Source organism: Chenopodium album, chromosome 8 (genome assembly GCF_948465745.1).
Source record: "Chenopodium album chromosome 8, dcCheAlbu1.1, whole genome shotgun sequence".
In the NCBI taxonomy this organism is placed as follows: domain Eukaryota; kingdom Viridiplantae; phylum Streptophyta; class Magnoliopsida; order Caryophyllales; family Amaranthaceae; genus Chenopodium; species Chenopodium album.
In genome coordinates, this window is record NC_137841.1 from 62,766,619 (window position 1) to 62,789,263 (window position 22,645).

The 22,645-nt window shown below is 31.3% G+C and overlaps 1 protein-coding gene and 1 long non-coding RNA gene across 3 annotated transcripts; one reads left to right on the top strand and one right to left on the bottom strand.

The window, feature by feature from the left end:
* Positions 1 to 6,409: 6,409 nt before the first annotated feature.
* Positions 6,410 to 18,801, top strand: LOC145641958 (lupeol synthase-like). 2 transcript variants are annotated; one of them, XM_081692992.1, is made up of 19 exons: positions 6,410 to 6,829; positions 7,178 to 7,363; positions 9,814 to 9,903; positions 10,039 to 10,236; positions 10,639 to 10,723; positions 10,833 to 10,889; positions 12,547 to 12,713; positions 12,812 to 13,000; positions 13,103 to 13,216; positions 13,317 to 13,436; positions 13,784 to 13,906; positions 14,314 to 14,412; positions 15,974 to 16,030; positions 16,121 to 16,167; positions 16,306 to 16,449; positions 16,552 to 16,729; positions 16,867 to 16,947; positions 17,056 to 17,139; positions 18,206 to 18,801. In XM_081692992.1, exons 1-19 carry the CDS (start codon positions 6,632 to 6,634, stop codon positions 18,326 to 18,328), a joined length of 2,340 nt encoding a protein of 779 aa, XP_081549118.1. In that variant the 5' UTR covers positions 6,410 to 6,631; the 3' UTR covers positions 18,329 to 18,801. The 2 variants fall into 2 exon arrangements, with proteins under 2 accessions (XP_081549118.1, XP_081549120.1); XM_081692994.1 differs by lacking the exon at positions 10,833 to 10,889 and having other exon boundaries at positions 18,206 to 18,800.
* A 243-nt stretch (positions 18,802 to 19,044) lies between these two features.
* LOC145641959 (uncharacterized) lies at positions 19,045 to 22,223 on the bottom strand. Its single transcript, XR_014115600.1, has 4 exons — positions 22,087 to 22,223; positions 19,825 to 19,931; positions 19,512 to 19,644; positions 19,045 to 19,285 (listed from the first exon to the last, which is right to left on the bottom strand). It is a non-coding gene; the product is annotated as an uncharacterized LOC145641959 (long non-coding RNA).
* Between the last annotated feature and the right edge of the window lie 422 nt (positions 22,224 to 22,645).

Here is a 22,645-nt window from a genome sequence, read left to right on the forward strand (position 1 = left end):
AATTATTATTGGTACACTCGGTTTTTATCTTTGGTACACCTCATTAAATTTCCATTACTACACCTCATTAAATTTCCATTACTAGTGGTACATCCATAATTAACAACTAATTAACTACAGTTACTGAAACGTTAATCAAATGTTTAGTTAAGGTAAATGGGAGGGATTTTGCATAGACTTGAGTTGACTAAAATGCCCTCCCCCTCATTAACTCTCCCTTCAATCCCAAATGTATTAATTTACTCCAAATTAGGTTAGTTCCCGTACCATGCACGGTAATTTTCAGTAATCTTTATTAAACTATCATTATAATTGGTTTTTATTAACAAAAAAATCTAAGAATATAGTTGACAAATTTGATCAAAGTATTGAATTACAAAAGATATGTTAGGTATAAAATGATGTAGAAAATAATCAAAACTATGTTAAGAATTTTTTTTGTTTTAATAACTATATAAAAATTTGTGTTAAAATATGTCGAATCTTTTTCTTTTTAGCTGGTGTGTCTTTTAGTATATTGTTATTGATTGATTTTTTATCTTTTTTTTTTTCTTCTCATTCATTCTCTAACCCTAATTATCGCTCTTCTGGAGCAAATTCTTTGGAGTTTCAGGCTTGCTTTGTGGATTTAAAAAGGTTAGTGGGTGGTTATCTTTTGTTGTAATTTCATAATTTTTCGGTTTAAATTGCTAGGTTTTAGATGAAATTTGCAAATTCTTGTGAATGGTTGAATATTGTTGACGGGTTGAATTATGGTCTAATATTACTTAATTTAGCCTTGGTTTATGTTTTTTTTGCATATGAATATGGTGCTTGCTTATTTTTGTACTCTCTGACTTACTGTATTTAAAATTGACGACTTTAGGTTGCAAGCTACAGTGTTACTAATTGTATGATGATTATTCTAGGTTTAAATGTGTTCTTGTGATCTATTGTTGTGATTAAATCATGGTCGAGTAATTTATTTTGCAGAATGGGTGACATAATTACTATGAGATTTAAATATAAGCAGCATAATATAATGTTGATATTGATGTGGATTGTGATAAGATCAATTTGATGGACTTAATGATAGAATTTGAAGATATTTTACAAAAGAAGGGAGTAGTTATTTTGAACCCTATATTTGCTTATGAATATAGGGGTAAGCATTGGCCAATAGATGATGATGGGGTCTGATGAGGATGTTTGAGTCATTAATTGATGTTAAGATGTATGAGATTGTGGTTGGGACTGCTGTAAATTCAACTTATATGTATGACTTAATCTCTGAGTTTAAGAGGAACAAAGGTGGTGAACTATGTGGCCAGGGTGTACATGAAGAGTCAGAATCACCGCCTCTAAACTAACCATTTAATTATTATGTAGAAAAATGAGAATTAGAGGTTGATTAGAAGAAATTAGAGGTTAATTCGGTGAATTAGTGGGATTAGGTTGTTTTACACAAAAAAAATTTCAACTTCGGGTTTTCTTTCATGATGAAGTTTTTAAATTTTTTTTTTTTTTTTTTTTTTTTTTTTTTTTTTTTTTTTGCAAAATGGTGTATTTAAAAGGTTTTTTTTTTTTTTTTTTTTACAAATTTGCCTAATTATTATAGACCTGAGTAATAAGTTTCTCCATTCTCCGATTAACATCGTTTTGAATTTTAAAAATATTCAAACATAATCTTTATTGATCATTTGTTGTTTTTCTCTTCATTTCAAATTAATTAACAGTACACTGATATTCAAGTACACAAGTCAATACATACATTTACCACTAGATAATACTCGCGCCATGCTTGATTTTTAATGAGGGTAATTGAAATTAAATGCTTCCTCCGTTTTTTTTTTAGTTGCAACACTTCCCTAAAATGGAAATGTCACAATAGTTACAACACACCATAAAAAGAAGGTTTTTATGGTGAAAATTATACTATTATCTTTAATTAAACCACATGACTCACTTGATTATAGTCCTAACAACCTTTTAACTCCATTTTATGTATATTATAACATATGAGGTCTACTTTTCTTAAATACCGTGATATAGTATGTGTTGTAACATATATATATATATATATATATATATATATATATATATATATATATATATATATATATATATAAAATTAAAGTATAAAGTTTCTAAATGCATTAATAATTATGCAAAAATCTAAACATTAAAGTTAGAGTTTAGGAGGGAAAAATATTCCCTCCAAAGAAAACTTTAATATAGTTTAGGTATATATATTAATGGGCTTAACAATTAAGCGGGAAATTTTTTCATGAGGTAGCGTTACGTGTACAACTTTGGAAAAAGATGACACCAACGATTGCTACTTTAGCATTAGGGTAAGGGCCTGTTCACATTTACTTAATTTCAGTTCATCTATAATCAGTTCAGCTTTAATCAGTTCAATTTAGTTCAGTTTAGCTCCTAATTTCTCTTTCTCATAAAATATTAATTTCAGCTTAGTTCAGTTCAGTTAGCTCCAATCAGTTCAGTTCAGTTCAGCTCCAACCAGTTCAGTTCTGCTCATTTCAGTAAATGTGAAAAGACCCTAAGTTTATCCCCAGACCCAAATTCTTAATTCAGATTCAGCCACGTCAGCTTTCCACTAAGGATAAATTATTTTTTTAATTATAAGACTCATATTAGACTTTTTCCACTTTTAACACATTATCTCAAGACTCATCACTCTAGAAAATAGATAATTAAGGATTTTTTATGAATTCTAAATTTAACTATGAGAATTCAAATTCACAAAACGAGGCTTTTACGTTATTTTTATTTTTTTTGCAAAGTCCAAGCTCAATTTGGATTTTTAGGGAAAAAATGACCCCTAAAACCTTTAATGGAACACTTTTTTAACACGAAAATCGAGAAAAAAATTAAAACCTTTAGGTTACAGCTTGAAACTTTTCAAAGGGAGGGGCACAACGTGGAATAGTCAATACCGTAGAATTTCCCAAGAAAGAAAGTATGACCCCATAAAAAATCCTTCTATAATTTTTTCCCCATTGATTTCACCCCTGAAAAAATCACCCCATTAAAAATCAATTTTATTTATCCTTTCACCACCAGCTAATCAACCGTAACCTTAAAGTCTTAAACTATCAACAAAATCTATTACCACTAATTAATATACCATCACCACTAATTAATATACAGTCACCACTAATCAAACAAGATCCAAAACGCTGATGAAGGCGTGTTACAGAGATGGTTTCAGTGCTTGGAGGGGGGAGGGGGTGGTGCCGGAAATTATGAACAACTCAAACCGATATTACAAAAAATCGCTTAACAAACGTCATCTACCATGTACACAAACAGAGTAATAGATGCTGGTTTCGGTTTTGGCTGACTTATGGGGGCGAAATTACATTGGGGCTAGCAGAGGCCCGACCTCCATAGCCTAGCCCCGCAACCCATAATTTTTTGGAAAAATTGTCAAAAAATAATATAAACTTTAAGCGATCTCAAAAATAAGTCAATTAATAAAATAATTATTTTTTAATAAGGCAAAAGCTAATGAGCGCCCCGGGCGTCAGATAAGAGAATTAAAGTGCAAATATTAGAGTTAAATTAACATTAATTACATCGAACGACGCGTGATTTTATCATGAATTCCTAACTTAATATCATTTCAACCAATATAATTTATCCTTATCCAACACCCCGGGGCGCTCGTTAGCAAGATCCTTTTAATAATACAAACTTTAAGGGGTATCCGTAGGATGTAAATGAACCAAGCCGATCAATAAACTACTCGTGTTCGGGCTCAGTTGAAGCTCGTTCATGGACGTTTATTTAATAAATGAGCCGAGTTTAAACAAATTTTGAACCTCGTTTAATAAATGAGCTTGAACACGAACATAGATATGCTCGTTCAGATAAGTTCATAAACAACTCGTTTATTTATGTTCATGAACAACTCATTTATTTATGTTCATGAATTATTGATTTATGGACAATTGTTGATTTAGTTATTAAATTTATAATTAAGATTCCATAATTATGCTTGAAATTTTCAAATATCAAAAGTACAAAGCTCATATATTGGAGAAGCTCGATTATTATTTAGTTCGTTCATGAAAGACTCGTACCGTTAAATAAACAAGTTGTTCACGAACCGTTCGTGAACATATAGTATACTAAATGAGCCGAGCTTGAACAGAAATTTGAACTCGCTTGAAATCTCGGGATCGGGCTCGAACTCGCCTAAGTTAAATGAACATGAACATAAACAAGGTAATACTCGGCTCGGCTCGGCTCATTTACACCCCTAGGTATCCGCTTTAAACAAGTTAAAATCGGTTACTTACTTGATGAACAGGTTATATGAAATACGTGGCATTTGTATTATTTTTTGTAAACTGTTAAACAAGTTTATAAGATAAATAAAAAAAAGTTAACCGGACAAATTAGTGGTAGGTAAAATAACTTGTTTAAAGTAGATACCCCTCAAAGTGTATTATGAAAAAAGTAATTAAAAGAATGATTTGTTTTTAGTGGACCGTTCAAAATTTGTATTATTTTTGACAATTTTTTCTAATTTTTTTTTTTAACTTAGCCCCTACATATTTGTTGTACATGTAACTTTAAGTGAAGAGAAGTAACAGATAAATAGTCCTTTTTTAATGGTAGAAAAGTAAAACATGATGCACAAAGTCATAAGATTAATCCTTCTAACTCTCCAACTTTGGTGTTTTTTTTTTTTTTTTTTTTTTTTTTTTTTTTTTTTTTTTTTTTTTTCCTTTTTTAATACTATTTCTTTATTTTATATCTTGTATAAGTTGTTAGATAAATACTTTAATTTGTCTAAATTTGATTAATTGATGACCACCATGATTTTGCCTTTAAAAATGATGTTGTGACATACATTCAAAAAACGCATAACTTTCTAGTATCTTGTTGCATATTGCTAGTTTATGTTTCTCTTTGTTTTTGTTAATTGTCAAAGATTTAGAGTAGAGTTTGCATTGCCTTGATAAGATGTTGTGACATACATTCAAAAAAGCACGTAACTTTCAATATTTTAAATGTTGTATATTTTTAGTTTACGTTTTACCTTATTTTTATTATTAATCATTACTGCTCCATCCGTTTTTAAATACTTGCTCCATTTCTATTTTTTACACTATTTATTCATCTTATTTTAACTAATGTTTGTGATTTATACATAAGAAAAAATATAGTCTTGAGGGTACTTGTTGGAATCATCTCAATGAATAGATTATTAAATTTCAATTGTTAGAATTTATACTTATTGATAATTAAAGATATCATTGATCAAAGATTAACATCGGCATTCGTGCCCAAGAGAAATGGAACAAGTATTTAAAAACGGAGGGAGTAATTACTTAGGGCGTGTTCGGCGCTAGCTTTTTAGTAGCTTTTAGGTAGCTTTTAGTGGTTTGACCAAGTCAAATCACTACTTGACAAAAAATGTGGGTGTTTGGCAAAGTAGTGGTTAAGATAGCTTTTAGTGGTGGAGGTAGCTTTTAAGAAAAGTTAGAAAGATTAACTTTTGAAATTGGATGTAGCTTTTGAGGTAGCCGTTGAAAATTTAATCTATAGTTTTAAAAATAAAATGTTGATTTTTATATGTAACAGCTAATCAATCGCTACTTTACCTAACACTAAATTATTTATCTTCACAGCTAACAGCTACATACACAACTCACAGATATTTCCACAGCTACAACTACCTTCACAGCTATATTTCGCCGAACATGCCCTTACAAGTATTTTAACTTTAACTTAGAAGTACTGTCTTGTGATTTGTCATAATGTTAAATTATGTAGAATGATGAACTTTTACCTCTTTTATATATATGGTTTTTATTTTTTTATTATTTTTTTTATTTTAAAAGAGTTAAATGATGAAATATTGCATAGAAAATTTTTAATAGCTGCTAGCAAGAAAGTATTTTAGCCCTTGAAAATATAATAACCTTGGCCCGTTAGCTTTTAATTCTTGGCTACTATACGCCCCTGAGCATGTGATCTGGAAATAAAAAAATGAGTTGACATTGTAACGCTGTACTTCTTAATTACTAAAAGGCTACTTGATTGACTAAGTTGGTTGATCATAAAGATCAACCAGGGCCTCCCCCATACATTTCGTCATCTTTTCTCAAAAAGAAAAAAAAAATACAAACTTTCTACTATTGGTGAGCTCTGCTTGTACATGTAACGAGCGAGCGACAAGTTACAATTCGGGAAGTTGAGATGATGTGGAGTTAATATTTTCATTATGAAATTATTTATAAGCCTCATTCTTTGTTAGCATGGGCCAATAATATTAAAGAAATGGATATCATCATCGAGTCATTATATCTATACAGTTTTTATAATATAATGTAAAAATATTTAACAACCGTACATTGTAGGGATTTAACCTGGTTATCATCGAGTCATTCTTAGTTAGGATGGGCCAATTAAAGGAGTGGATAGCAAGAGCTGGTTAGAGAGTCATTATCATCATCGACCTCCTTGCTTCCATAATCTCAGCTTATAAAAACTCAGCAAATTAAATCCAACTTCATTACTACACTATCTATATTTCACTTTCTTTCCTAGGAGAAAGAATTAAGAGTATTTAATAGTTCATAGAGTGTACGCTTAGTTAATAAAGTTGGTGATCATGTGGAAGTTGAAGATAGCAGAAGGCAAGGATCCATGGCTAGAGAGTCTAAACAACTTCACCGGTCGACAACACTGGGAGTTTGATCCGGAGGCTGGAACAACCGAGGAACGGGCCGAGGTTGAGAGGGCAAGGAAGGAGTTCAAGGAGAACCGTTTCAACATGAGGCAAAGTGCTGATCTTCTAATGAGAATGGAGGTCATTTTTTTTTTTTTTTTTTGTGTTTTACACTTTTTTAGTTAATAGCTCAAACTAGTTTGACTTTTTCTTACTACTAACCCTATAAGTTCATGAGTTCAAATTTGGTATTTTAGTATTTTACTACTGAGATCTGATTTATAAAATTAGTTGTATTCATTTTACGTGTGAAAAATATACCGTATATGCATGTGGATAAACTATACTCCGTATAAGTTATGTCTATTTTAATATACGAGCGCGTATGGATTATATGTTATATTGTCGGGGTAAAGATAAGAACATATATAATCTAGGAAACGTAATGTGATTGTTTTGGCTAAAATTTTAAACAAAATGTTTGGACAGTTGAGAAAAGGAAAGGCAAATGTGGAAATGGATAAAGGAGTGAAGTTGAAGGAAAGAGAGGTAATAGGAGAGGAAGCAGTGACCACAACACTGAAGAAGGCCATCAACTTCTTTACCAGTATTCAAGCCCATGATGGTCACTGGCCTTCTGATAACGCTGGCCCACTTTATTTCATGCCTCCTCTGGTAAGTCATTTATATTTACGTACTTAAAAAATTATGGATGGGGAGGATAATTATCGCTCTTGCTTATTTCATTTTGTATGTATAACATTTTACTGATATACATGTGTTATTTTGATCGGCACATTTGTCAGTGCACTTCAACTATTAGTATTTATAATTATATATTATTAAGAATAATGGCGGAACGAGAAATTTAGGGTCTGTTCACATTTATTGAAATGAGCTGAACTGATTAGTGTTGAACTGAAATAAACTAATCTGAAATGAATATTTTATGAGAGAGGGAAATTAGGAGATGAACTGAACTGAACTGAATTGATTGGAGATGAACTGAACTGAGCTGAATTGAACTGATTGGAGCTGAACTAAACTGAACTGAATTGATCGGAGATGAACTGAACTGAACTGAACTGAATTGAACTGATTGGAGCTGAACTAAACTGAACTAAATTGATTGGAGATGAACTGGACTGATTGGAGCTGAACTAAACTGAACTGATATGAAATTAAGTAAATGTAAACATGCCCTTAATATAAAGGGGCCAAAGTCCCATCAAACAATACATAGAATTTTGACCTTGTTCAAGCATACAGGTAAAACCTTAAAGTAATACTCCGTAGCTATTTTTAAAAAATAAAAATTCTTATAAAAAGTTGAGAACACATTTGTCTAAGATCGTCTTACCATCATAAGACCATTGTTGTGAATCAATACAATGTAATTATATCTCATTCTCTCTCCCCTTTGCCCAACCCATCCAGAGGCGGATCTAATAAGGCAAAAGGGGTAGCACTCTGAGAAAAGAAAAAAAAAAAAAACCTATTCAAAGAGACCTGTTATTATAAATAGATAGGCTCTTTGATTTAGCCATCACCCCATACCAACTGCGGTTGCGTTCAGTTTCAAATTGAAAGAGACAAGGTCTCTTAAGGTTTTTTTTTTTTTTTTTTTTTTTTTTTTTTTTTCCTACTTCCCTTTCTACTTTATGTGTGCATAATTATATTAATCATGTATTCAACTTTCTTTATTTATGAAAATAATTTTTATTATAAAATAAATATATACTCATACTTTAATGATATAAATCATAAGGTTTTTTTTTTTTTTTTTTTGAATGAGTAACTTATTATTATTCTTAAAAACTCCTTTAACTGATGAAGTTCTGATAGACACAAATTACATAGAAAGGTAATATTTTGAGCATATAGAGTACTTTAAAATTTGATCATTGTATTATATTAATAAATAGAATATAAATTAAACCATATTTGTAAAATAAAAATTTATATACCAAAATAAATATTTAAAATATAAAGGTTATATATAATAGTTCACTAGGTTAGCACCCGTACTGATGACGGGTTTCACAGTAATTTATCTTTGGATTAGAGGAAAAAATTAATGTGATATAATAGACCTGCATATATATTAATACTAATCTCACAACATTTTATATAAAAACATTTGTGTTTTATGCATTAGTAAAAATAGATATTAGAGGAAGTACTCATATACACTAACACGATAACTTTTCTAATCAATCATCAATAATTATCAATAACTTATATACTAAAAGACACAACAGTATTGACACATGTCATTTTCTGGTGTGTCCCTTAGTTTTTTTTATTTTTTTATTTTTAAATACAAAGTATCTATATAAGAAATAAATTTTGTACATAAATAAAAGATGGCAAAAGGTAACGAACGCCTCGGTGGCGTTGGATAAGCTAACTAAAGTGTATACCCTTATTAAGTATATGCTCTTATTTTTTCATAACTATATATGCCTTTTTTCTAGGAGTTCGCAAAACTCGTCTTTGTTGCGAGTAATGCGAAATAGAGGTAGTATATTTTTTGGTGTATAGAATCGGGGGAAGTATATGATTAAATGCATTGAGACGCGTCCGAATTTGGTAAGTGTAACACTTATCAAAACATGGAGGAAGTAGTTATTCCCTTTATTCCCAGTTTTTATGCCCCAGTTTTTTGCCACATTACAAGATTACGGGTCAAACTTCAAAATATTTTGCCATAAAATACTAATCTATACAAAATAATATAGTCATTTGAGATTTTGTTGGATTCGTCTCATTTTAAATTTAATTGAGTATCTAGTTTTTATAATCTGTAATTTTAATGCCTATTAAAATGGAGATAAAATAGTTTTAAGATGCGTCTTGAAAATCGTAAAAAGTCAAATAGAGCAAAATATTAAAAATGGATTGGAGGAAGTAGTGTTGATATAACTACTTATATTAACCGGTTTGAATAGCCGGTTGCATTTTATACTTTTATTAGCTCTTTAATTTTTTTTTTTTTTTTTTTTTTTTAACTTTTTATTGATCGAGTAGATTCCATGAATGAAAGTTATAGTATTATGCATCAAATTCACACAAAGAGTATTCCATACAAAGTCATGATATCGCATTGATAAATAAACTTTCAGGTAATAGCACTATACGTTACAGGAGATCTCAATAAGATTTTATCCCCTGAACACCAAAAGGAAACAAAGCGTTATATCTACAATCATCAGGTATTTAAATAGTGTAATACACCAGTTTAACACTTTATTGTCCTTTGTTTTTCCTGATAACATTTAATAAATTTTCCTATTTTCTAACTATTTAATACATAGCACAATTTTTTTTTTTTTCGAAATATATTGCAGAATGAAGACGGAGGATGGGGGTTCCACATAGATAGCCATAGTACCATGTTTGGTTCAGCAATTAGTTACATTGCCCTAAGGTTGTTGGGAGAAGGCCCTGATGATGGTGAAGATAACGCGGTTGCAAGGGGTCGTCAATGGATCCTTGACCATGGTGGTGCTACGAGCATTCCATCTTGGGGAAAATTTTGGCTCTCGGTTTGTTCATACTAATCTCCTTCTTTACTATGTGTTTTTTTTTTGTTTGATTGAAAGTAGCTAGCTAGCTAGAATACTACCAAATTTAAGCCTTCTACTTTTTTTTGACAAGAATTTATGTACAACGTGAGCACCATATATATTATAAACATGCTTTCGTTACAAATGACGTTCATAACATGTGAGTTCTTTTTCTTTTTTTTTTGAAGAAAAACATGCATGTGAGTTATTTTGAATACGCTTTCATGTTATGTTCCTTAAACGGCTGACATAAAGAGTGTGAAAATGGGTTCAAAAGACTACCAAAGTGTATGTAGTTTGTTACATAATCTTTTTATCTCGAGTAACAGAAAAACTTGTAACAAGCTGGCCCTACTTTTGGCTTTGGACCGATTACTATAGGTGCTTGGAGTGTACGAATGGGATGGGTGCAACCCAACGCCTCCAGAGCTTTGGCTACTCCCTGATTCTTTACCGATGCACCCAGGTTCTCAAACTACTCTATACATCCACACTTATGTAGAGCTACATTTTATTTGTCTCTTAAAATAGGTTGTATCTAACTTTTATTGACCAAATCATACCAACTTTGACAGTATGTTTATACATGGATGGATTGGAATGTTATGTGCAAATAAATACGGACTTACGGAGTAAGAATCTACTCCATCCATTTTGTATTAGTCACAACATTAGGGTGTTCACAAAGTTTAAGAGAATTTTTAGAGAAGGGCTTTGTAATATAAAGTATTGTTAGGTCCTGTTTACTTCGGGCCTGCTCACTTTACCTTAAAAAATAATATTCAGTAAAAATAATTTCAGTTCAATAAAAATAATTTCAGTTCAATAAAATAAGTTTAGTTCAGCAAAAATAATTTCAGTTCATTAAAAAAAAGTTCAACTTGTTTCAAAAAAAAAAAAAAAGTTCAACTCAGTAAATATAATTTCAGTTCAGTAAAAATTAGTAACGTTAAAAAAGAAATATAACAAAGAATCAATAAAAATAATTTCAGTTCATTAAAAATAATTTCGGTTTAATAAAAATAATTTAAGTTCAACAAAAATAATTCCAGTTCAGTAAAATTAATTTCAATTCAGCAAAAATAAGGTAAAGTGAATGAGGCCTTCACCTTATAAAAATAATATTAAGTATAAATAATTTCAATTCACTAAAAAAAATAGTTCAGTAAAATTACTTTCAGTTCAGTAAAATTAATTTATGTTCAGCAAAAATAAGGTAAAGTGAATGAGGCCTTCACCTTACAAAAATAATATTAAGTATAAATAATTTAAATTCAGTAAAAAAAAAATAGTACAGTAAAAATACTTCAATTCAGTAAAAATAATTTCAGTTCAGTACAAATAAGTTCAGTTTAGTAAAATTCAGTAGCTTTAAAGAAGAATTATAATAGAATATCAATAAAAATAATTTAAGTTCAATAAAATCAATTTCAGTTCAGTAAAAAAAAAAATTTAAGTTTAGCAAAAATATTTCCAGTCCAGTAAAAATAATTTTAGTTCAACAAAAATAAAGTGGTGTAAATAGGGCCTTAGTAGTAAATAAATTTTATTTTTTTTTTAAAAAAAAAAAGGTAGTGTAAGGCCCCGTTCAGCAAAAATCATGTCTTGCAATTATTTCTGGAATATGCAAAGGTGGTATATATAAAAGTGTTGTTATTAATATGAAACGGATGTATAAGGAAAGTGTTGTCATTATACGAATCGGATGAAGTAATATAAAATTGATGTAAAAGTGTTGCGATTAATACGAAATGGAGGGAGTAGGATTTAGCATAAGACTAGAGTACGTACTATCTCGATATTTTACCCATTATATATGGTGAACAAAGTTTAAAGATTTGCTTGTAATAAACTAATAATCAATAACATTTATAAACTATTTTCAAATGAAATATTGTTAAATTCGTTTAGAGGTATTCATTTTTACATATCAACTTTAATTTTGTAATACTACCTCCGTTAACTTTTATTTGCAACTTTGCAATATTCTATGTGTGCAAAGTTGCAAATAAAAGTTAAAGGAAGTAGTATATTTATTCAATATATCAAATGTATTTTAGTAAGACAAAGTTTTGTACTTCTATAATTACTACAATACCGTACAGATTAATACTTCAAAAAAGCATTTCACCTTGGATTCAAAAGTCACAAGTCACAACCTAATAACCTAGCTAGAGTAATAATGTTAAATTATATATACTACGTTTGTTTCTTTGGAATATTTTGTATCTCACAAATATTTTTTTACAATTCAAAATCCAACATCACTAACCTCTGGAGTATGTGCAGGGAAAACTTTATGCTATTGCCGATTGGTGTATATGCCAGTATCATACATGTATGGTAGGAGATTTGTTGGTCCAATCACTCAACTCATTGAGTCACTTAGAACAGAAATTTACCCCCAGCCATACCATGAAATTAACTGGAACAAAGCTAGAAACTCATGTGCTAAGGTATGTTCTAGAATTACTTACTACGTAATGACTAATTTTGGACACAATCGAGCATAACTATATACGAAGTAGTTTACACAACTAACAACTTTTTGTAGGAGGATCTTTATACTCCACATCATGTGTTGCAAGACATGATTTGGGGAATTCTTCACCACATTGGTGAGCCAATCCTCAACCGTTGGCCCTTCTCGAAACTCAGACAAAAGGCGCTCAAAACAGCAATAGCAAATGTACACTATGAGGACATTAACAGCAGATACTGCTGCATTGGTTGCGTTGAAAAGGTACATTGTTGCCATTGACAATGATAACAAACAAGCCCTTAGCCATCGATCTTTGTCTTTACTTTCTTTCAAAGTATGCCATATTAAGCACTTGTGGCACAGGTACTTTGTTTGATGGCTTGTTGGGCGGAAGATCCGAATTCAATAGCATACAAGAAACATCTAGCCAGGATCCCAGATTATTTGTGGGTTTCTGAGGATGGGATGAAGTTTACGGTAATTTTTAGTAACGATGCAAAGTTGTGGTGTAACACACTAACACAGTAACAATGTTGTGTAACAATTATTTTTGGTATGCAATATACTTTGGGAGCAGGCCCTTGGTTGCCAAACTTGGGATGCAGCACTAGCATTTCACGCAATATCTGCCAGTGGTCTTACTGACGAATATGCAACATCACTTAAGAAAACACACGGTTTTCTCAAAGCCTCACAGGTTTTACTTCACTCAACAAACACCCTTTTATTTAACTAAACTACTACCTCCGTTACTTTTTAGTTGTAACAGAGAAATTTTTTATATCTCACAAAATATACTCCTTTATTGCATCTAAAAAGTAACGGATGTAGTACAAAATATCATGACATACTTTTTGACTTTTGTGATACATATGTAAGCGAATTTTTTAAACCTTTAATTTTTCATAGAGAAAAAAAAAAAAAATCTTAAGAGGCCTATGAATATTATTGCGAGTATTTCAAATGTATAAAATATCTCGTGAAACTTCTAATATCATTGCGAGTATCTAAATTGTATAAAATATGATGCTCTATTCAATATAGGTTAGGGAGAATCCATCAGGAAATTATAAGGAGATGTATAGGCATATTAGTAAAGGTTCATGGACTTTCTCAACACCAGATCACGGCTGGCAAGTCTCTGATTGCACTGCGGAAGGACTTAAGGTGATTGAATACAAACATTTTCAATCATAAAGCAAAATATTATACTACCTTCGATTTTTTTAGTTGTAACTTTAGGGTATTTTATGTGAGATATAAAATATTTTAAAGTTGCAACTAAAAAAATCGAAAGTAGAATTTCATTTAAATTGTATGCTTCAATGATAATTATTTTCCTTTTTAATCCGATGATATATTTTAACTCATTTTAATGATTATTGTTCATGTAATCATCAAATGACCAAAAAATAACATTAGTGTGCCTTAAAATGACTTATATGAGTATATATAAAATTTTTATTAATTTTAAATGAGCAAAAAATAACATTAGTGCGCCATAAAATGACTTATATTACCAGAAAATTTTGTATCCTTTTTTGCTTATCTGTTCCAACGGTATTGTTTTATAGGTTGCACTGCTATTTGCAAAAATGTTTCCTGAACTTGAGGAAGAAAAAATGGAAGCTGAGCACCTATTTCATGCTGTGAATGTCATTCTTTCTCTACAGGTTTGAGTTATACGTATTTTCTTTTGTTCCCCTTGTACAAGTATATGTTTTGTTGTGGTTCATCAGCTTTAATTACTTAAACACATTATGTTTACCTCTAACTATTTTGACTTATTTCAAACAAAATAGTACAGTATCTGCTAAGTTTATATTAAAGCAACTAACTTAAGTTTCGTGCAATGGATGGCTTTTATTTAGCCTACTGGTAAATTACAATACTAATTTAATAATAATTTACTAAATTGAAACATAGTAATTTCAATTTGATATGTATACTGGTGTTAAAAGTTAATAATTCATTAGACATCATAAAAAAAAATGAAAGAAATTTAATTATTATGGCCTTATGGCGTTTTATTTTCGAATAGAACTTTTGGTTAATTAATAACTAAGAGCCTGTTCTGATTGACGGACTGAGTTCAACTGAAATTAACTTATTAGAGCTGAGTTGAATTGAACTTATTAAAGCTGAGCTCAACTGCACTAAAAATAATTGTATCAGAACAGGCCCTAATTTGTCTACCTGTGCAATGTATTCATATACTCCACCTGTCCTAATTTTGTCGCATACTTTGACTAGCAAAATGTTTTATGTACATGTAATTGAACTTTATCTTATTTTGCAATAATTAATAATCAAGTTTTAACTTTATATAATTATAATTATTGAATAGTGGTTATTTTTAATTATAAATAAATCAATAAAAAAATGCTACACTAAAAGCAAATAAAGTGAAAATCCTAAACGGAGCAAAAATTAACTTTCAAAGAAAAAAATGCAAAGTAGAATGATAGTTTATTTTTATAATTTATATTATAATAATAATAATTAATTATATAATATAATATAATACAAAGTATAATATAATACTTCCTCCATTCTTTTATTATTGCACCACTTGTCGGAAGTTTCACAAATATTGCACCATTTCCTCTTTAGGAAAAAAATTTATTTGTGTTTACACTACAAACTCCCAACATACCCTTGCTTTTTCACACTTACTTTTTAGTTTATCAATATGTCACATGGGCAATTTTGTATTTAACCTTTCTCTCTCTTACTTTTTTCCACTATCAAAATAATTGTACCAAACCCCTATGGTGCAATAATAAAAAACGGAGGAAGTATACTTTTTCTGATCCACATAAATTACAACAACAATGAAATTATGAATCCCAAAGCACATTTATATGTCAAATATATATAATTATATAAAAGTAAAAACTATAAAAGTTAATATTGTGAAAATATTTTACGAGACGAATCTAATAATACACCACATGACTATATTTTACTTTACGTATACATCACAATTTGTGGTCAAACAAGCATGATGAATCGCATAAAAGTTCAATTGTTGTAATATTACTAGAACGAAAAAAGTATGAAAGATATGCTTAAAAGATTTTAGTTTCTTTTTTCAAGAATTTTTTTTTTTTTTTGGACGGGTTTTTCGAGAAATTTTTAACAAGTGTCATTTTTTGTTTCGTTTTAGTATATACGAAGTAGTTATTATTATTGATGATTATTCATATATCTTATCCTACCCTACTGTTATAGAGTGAGAATGGTGGTTTCACAGCTTGGGAGCCTCAGCGAACATACCATTGGATCGAGGTATAACCAACTTCTTCTATCATAATATAGATTAAGTTAAATTCAAAATAAATTTTGTAATTTCTCATGAGATGTATTGTCTAATCTCAGAAATTCAATCCAACAGAGCTCTTTGATGATGTTCTAATCGAAAGAGAGTAAGCTTCTTCTAACATTTCAAAAACACCCTAATAGACCGGGCCAAGACGATCAGTTGAAGTCTTGCAGAAAAATAACAAACGAACTTAACTTTCCTAATTTAATGAATAAAATCCTTATTTTTACTGTTACTATAGGCATGTTGAGTGCACTTCCTCAGTAATACAAGCTTTTACACTCTTCAAGGAGCAATACCCAGATCACAGGACCAAAGAAATAGAAGACTCCATCTTTAGAGGAATACAGTACATTGAAAGGGCTCAAAATCCTGATGGTTCCTGGTAAATATGCTGATTTTTAATTGAAATGTGATTTTCGTAAGAGAGAAAATACACTTGTGGAATTGAGAGTGATTTCTTTTGGGTTTGTTCTTGTGAGGATAGGTATGGTTTTTGGGGAATTTGTTTTACCTATGGAACATGGTTTGCTGTGGAGGCACTACTAAGCTGTGATAAAAACTACCATAATAGTCAGGCTGTGCGAAAGGCATGTGAGTTTATACTCTCAAAGCAATTGCCTAATGGCGGGTGGGGCGAAAGCTACCTCTCAAGCTCCAACGAGGTACTCTAATCCACTCCCCTCTCTCCCTCCCCTGTGGTGGTAAAAGCCGCGTCTCTTGTAGTGAAATAACATCAGTCTGAGTTTTCTCTAAAAGTCTAGATTTGTGCATCAATCCTTGGTTTGGGATTGTGGAACAGGTTTATACAAACCTAAAAGGGAACAAGTCAAATCTGGTGCAAACTTCATGGGCATTGTTAACTCTCATTAGAGCAGGGCAGGTGCGTTACTGCGTATAACTGTATTCTATCCTACATTTCCTATTGCACCTTAAAAAATGCGAGCAAGCTTAAAACTATGGTTAACCCAAATGGTTCTCAATGTAACAGTGGGAAGTAGATCCCGACCCCGTAGACCGAGGGATGAGGTTGGTAATCAACTCACAGTTGGAAAATGGAGACTTCCCACCACAGGTAATTACAAGATTCAGTTTTGATATGCAGTCACAAAAGCTAACAAAAGTATTAAATATATCTATTCAATAATATAACCTCCTATTCCTGAGTATAAGATATACTGTATTAAGTATAATATATAGGACCCCAATAGATATTATAATGAGTAATTTCCATATTCATAATATAAAAAGTCAGACAATGTCAAAATTCCTTGATACGCAGCTTTGAGCGGCCTCTTTTATAAATTAAAAAAAAAAAAATCATAAAACCAGAATTAATGGCTAGCAGAGGTAAAGTGCTAATTAGGCAGTTTTTAGTTTAATAAAACTACTGGTTTACTATAAACAAAATATGCTTTATTTTTTAAATAATCACAGAGGTAAACCACTAATTGGTGGCAGTTTTGTCCATGGTAAAAAAGCTAATTCAATTATCGATTTTATTCAATAAACCTCTAATTCAATTATTGATTTCATTGAATAAACCGCTAATTCAATTAGTTACCTTGGACAAAACCTCTAATTCAGCGATTTTTACTTCGGACAAAACTTCTAATTCAACAATTTTAATGTGAACCGACCAAAAAAAACAAACTGATTTTTAGCTATTTAGCTCTTAAGATGGTGCATAAGCCCTCCGTCCCTAAATAAAAGTTTCATTTACTCAAGAGTGAATTTAAAAAAATGATAAGAGATTAGGTTGATTGATTGTAAACTAGAAAAAAGTAATGTTCAGTTATATGAAGGTGAATAAAAAAGTGGATTCTGAAGAAAAAAAAAAAAAAAAAAAAGGGACTTTTAAAGACACAAAATTGTAGTAAAATGAGACTTCTATTTAGGGACAGAAAGAGTATCACTTACCAATATTGTAATGTTAAAAAATTTCCAAAGTGAAACTTCTTGTATCCAAGGACCAAGGCTATTCTTCATGGTAAGGGACTAAGGGTAGACTGTCCTACACATGAATTTGCCTTGGCGACGTGAATTTCAAGTTACAACCCAGATTCTCATTTAACGTCAGTCACAGTACATAGTTTTACATCTTATCCATGATATCTAACAGCTATGGTAACTTTATACAGGAAAGCACTGGAATATTCATGAAGAACTGCATAATTGAATATTCATCATACAGGTGTATTTTCCCCATATGGGTTCTCAGTGAATATCGTCGTGCACAAGCACAAAGATCAGCCATACAATAGCCAACACTCACTGGAACTCCAAGAGAAACTGGTCACCAAGCTATTAGCATCTATAGTGTATTGCTGCTAAACATCACAGGATGTAGAAGCAAATCAATAAATCATCCTTAGTTGGCTATAATCGAATTTTATGCTCTAGTTTACTAATCTTTGTCAATGTAAGGTTACTGAGGTAACTTCTAAAGGGAAACTTCCAAAAGTCCGGCCACATTACAATTTTCACTTATTTTAAGAGCATTTTGTGAAATTATAGGAGTGATTTCCGTGAAGATTGCTTCGACATACTAAAATTCCACAATTATGCTGCTTTGTAACAAAATTTCTTACATACCGTCCACGTCACCTAAATAATCAAGGATTTTTTTTTTAATTAAAAATCTTGAAACTGCTGATTGAATCAGCGGTTTATAGTTTAATGAACCTCTATATAAACCACTAATTCAATTAGCGGTAATATTGTGAACCGGGAAAAAATAATTTCATATTTACAAACGTTGACCTGGACAGTAGTAGGGAATTTTGTAAATAAAGTGATGCATTTATGAAATTTTGATCTCTTTAAGCGTTTTCTATGGAAATCACTCAAATTATAGTGTGTTAGGTACTGAAAATGTTAAGCTTTTACCCTTTTATAATTTCCAATTGAGTGATGCCAAAAGCATAGCTTTAGTTAGAGATCCTATAAGAAGAACTCACAAAATTCAAGAGTTGATATATGGAAAAAAAAAAAAAAAAAATTATATGATCTTATAAATATCATGGAACCCATTTAAGCAATTTAAAACAAAACCAAAAGACTTAGAAAAGAAAAACATGGTTAAAAGATGATTCTCTAGAGTGAGATTTACGTTACTGAAAGGGCCATGATTTGGCCGGCGAGACCAGGATCTTGTTGCAGCAGCTCCTTTAGGTTGTTTTCCACTTCCCCCATCTGTTTCTCCAGGTACTCTTAGAAGTCTGTCACCATATATAAAGACAACACATCAAGTTAATATCTCCGGCAACAAAGTAATCTCAATAAATGAACACATACAACTGAAATTGGGATATATTTCTGAAATATTGCTAGGTGGTCTTGCTAATATGACACTAATCAACGATTTGAAAAACGATAAACTGAAAACCAAACAAGTGAAAGACAAATTGAGAAGGTAGAAAACAAACAATTAATAAGTATAAAAACCTGTAAAGAAGCTATGGCAGTCTCACTATCCTTGAACTTCTGTTCCTTTTCATCCATCAAGACCGAATTTGGCAAAATATTGTTGAGGATTTACAACCATAGATTCTGTAAGCCAAGGACTCTCGCGTTCTTCCTGCATAACAAAGGTAACAAAAACACCATTAAGTACAAAAATCTATAAGGTAAACAATCAACCAACAATACAGCAGTCACATATCAATTGAACATAGGTCCCAAACTGCACCAAACCCCAAAAGTTACAGATATGTGGTTCAATTCATGTATCAAGAACTTATACTGAAATTGAACTTACCTATTGATTTGCATGTATTCGTGTCATCAGGCACTTGTCGCAACTGCTCCAAGGTTAAGTAAGAACGCTTCTTTGCAGTTTCTTTAGATCATATTTGGTTTTTGCACCTATATAGATCATAGAACATGGTTATACTTAACTATACAAAAGCATAATAGACAAATTGCAGCCCATAAAACTAATGTACTAGAGGGGAAAGTTTGATAGGGAGCACTTAACATGAGTCAAAAGTTATTTAGTGCTAACATCAGACTATAGGAGACATGTACCAATGAACATCTCACACTAAACAAGTTCCTCATTCCTCATAAAATGTTTTTGGAGAGTAACAGGATGAGTGATAGGATATGGAGATAGCCTAGAGAAGGATATGTAGATTGCTTCACATATCTACCTATGTGTCACGGTCAAGTGTTATGATACTAGAACTGTATAGTACTCTCCCGTCTATTGGCAACAAGGGCACAAACCAAGAGCGGAAATGGCTTGTCAGCACGAAGCACCACATTCTATAGACGAGTTTGATAGGCACTCTGGCCTGTTGGCGACAAGAGTGGAGTCAAGGGGGGTTGATCGGGGCTTGTGACAGTCTGGCAGGGCAAAAGCAGGTTCGACGATGAATTTTGATTATTTTGAGGGTTTCTTGAGATTTTATCAATTTTTGGGTGTTTTATACATGTGGCAGCATAATTTCTATAAATGCCTACAACAACACACAAGTAATAAAGCTATAGGCAATGGGTAGGAAGCTCAGATATTATTAATCATTGCCTCCTACAGAACTTCTTCTTGAAATTACTCTAAGGCCTAGAAAACTTAAGTAAAAGGCCTAGCCAGCTTCAAATACACTCAAAGAGAGTTGGATTCTAACATTATGCTGCCAGTTCTTTGCTTGGCATGGCTAATGCCAAGCCCTGGTGCAAGGGTTGCATTAGCTAATGGACAGACAGCATAAAAACATTGTAGAAGCTTTGTAACAGGTACTATTACCAGTTTACCACTGTATGCAATTTAAAGTCCAAATTCCAAATTAAGCATGCTAGGTTAGAGGGCCCAGAGGTGTGCCATGTCAGGCGATCTTCTTGGAAATGACCCACTAAAATTCTTTTTTCACCATTGACTGAAGCTCTACCAAATAGGTTATATTAGAGAGTTCAGGATGTCCGTACCATTTGCACAACTATAATGGATTTAAGTTCTTTATATAACCTAATCATCTTTATAAAAAATTGGAGAGAAAAAGAATTATGACATACAATCTACAAAGGGAATGAGGCCGTCACAATTCCCAAATCATTTGAAGACCTATGTTACTTGACTTTTGGGAAGCAAGACTCTAAGGAGTGGTAACATCAAGCTTTTGAATATCTCTACTCCGCTTGTCCTTAAATAAGCTTCATTTCTCACAAAATAAAAGTCTCATTATTTATTCAGTCTTTAATTCACTTTTAATCAACAAAAGCCCTCCAACCCTTATATTTCTCTCTTCCTCAAAACAGTAAATTATCCCATTATCTTCCTTTTTTTTAAAAAAAAAAAATTCAACTTTAATCTACAATACGCTACTATAACTCCTTCCTAAATCCGTGTACACCGGATAAACGTGGTGGAAAGGGATGTAACACTAAAACTTCATACTCCCCTTCTCTGAACCCCTTCTTTTTCTATTTTTGACTACCAATATTAATCGAACTACTAATAACCTAATTCCAACCATATTATGCCTGAGCATAGATACAAGTTCTAATTCAACATAGTCAAATAACTAATTCAATCATTCAACAACTGCAACATGTACATGTCTATATTACAATAGATACAAATAGCATCTTGTTCACTTAGGAGCTCACTTAAGCACAAATACAACATACAGGCATCCAGCCAAATCTCAAATATTCAAATTCTTCTTTCATTCAAATCCCTTTGTCTTTCGTCTTTTTCTACTAGTATGGTAATTGACAAGCACAAGTTATAGAAATGGATATCGAATATACATATTATTCAAAGACAAAAACCATAAAAATAACATAAAACCAATCTTTTCTTTCCAGAGGAAAAATCCATAACACCGAATGCAATTAAGTAGCAAAATGAAACAATAAATCATGATAAGAACAAGGCAGCAAAATTCGAGACAAACAATGTCATTAAGTAGTATCATTCACATATAAATCTCAAATCAGAAATACCCTAAACAATTCACATATTACATAAAAACCCTAAAATTGATTGAATGCTTAATTCACGAAGAAGATAATGAACCTTAGAGATGTATGCCGGAAAAAGATATCGGATTCAATTTTCCGACGGCAATCACCGGAACCATTTATTCGCGCACACCCACTCATTGAGAGATTACTTTTTTTTTTTTTTTTTTTTTTAAACACACTGAGAGATTACTTTACATTTCACCGTAATTTTTTTTGGAAATTATTATTGGTACACTCCAGCTTTTATCTTTGGTACACTTCATTAAATTTTCATTATTACACCCATAATTAACAACTAATTACTAAGGGTTCGTTTGACATTGATGTGGTAATCTGTTTTTTGGTTTTCAAACTCATATGATATAAGTCATATAATGAAACAAAAATTAGTCAAACGTATTAAAATCATGATAATTTTGAAAACTGATAACAGAAAAGTGGAAACATCTTTTTCTTGTTTCCTGTTTTTGGTTTTTTGTAGCAATTAATTAGGATAATTTCTTCGGTGGTTGGAGGGTGACTATTGGAAAGGATGGTAAGTGTCATCGTTATCTAACGCTCTAGTTGAACCTTACATTGATAACTTGAAATGTGTGAGTTTGTGTAGTTGT

What these genes read in the sequence shown, in the direction of transcription:
- LOC145641958 (XM_081692992.1), top strand. Translation starts at nt 6,632, where the DNA reads ATGTGGAAGTTGAAGATAGCAGAAGGCAAGGATCCATGGCTAGAGAGT. An exon ending in ATGTCATTCTTTCTCTACAG is followed by an intron (nt 14,413 to 15,973) that starts GTTTGAGTTATA and finishes CTACTGTTATAG; the next exon opens with AGTGAGAATGGTGGTTTCAC. An exon ending in GATGTTCTAATCGAAAGAGA is followed by an intron (nt 16,168 to 16,305) that starts GTAAGCTTCTTC and finishes CTGTTACTATAG; the next exon opens with GCATGTTGAGTGCACTTCCT.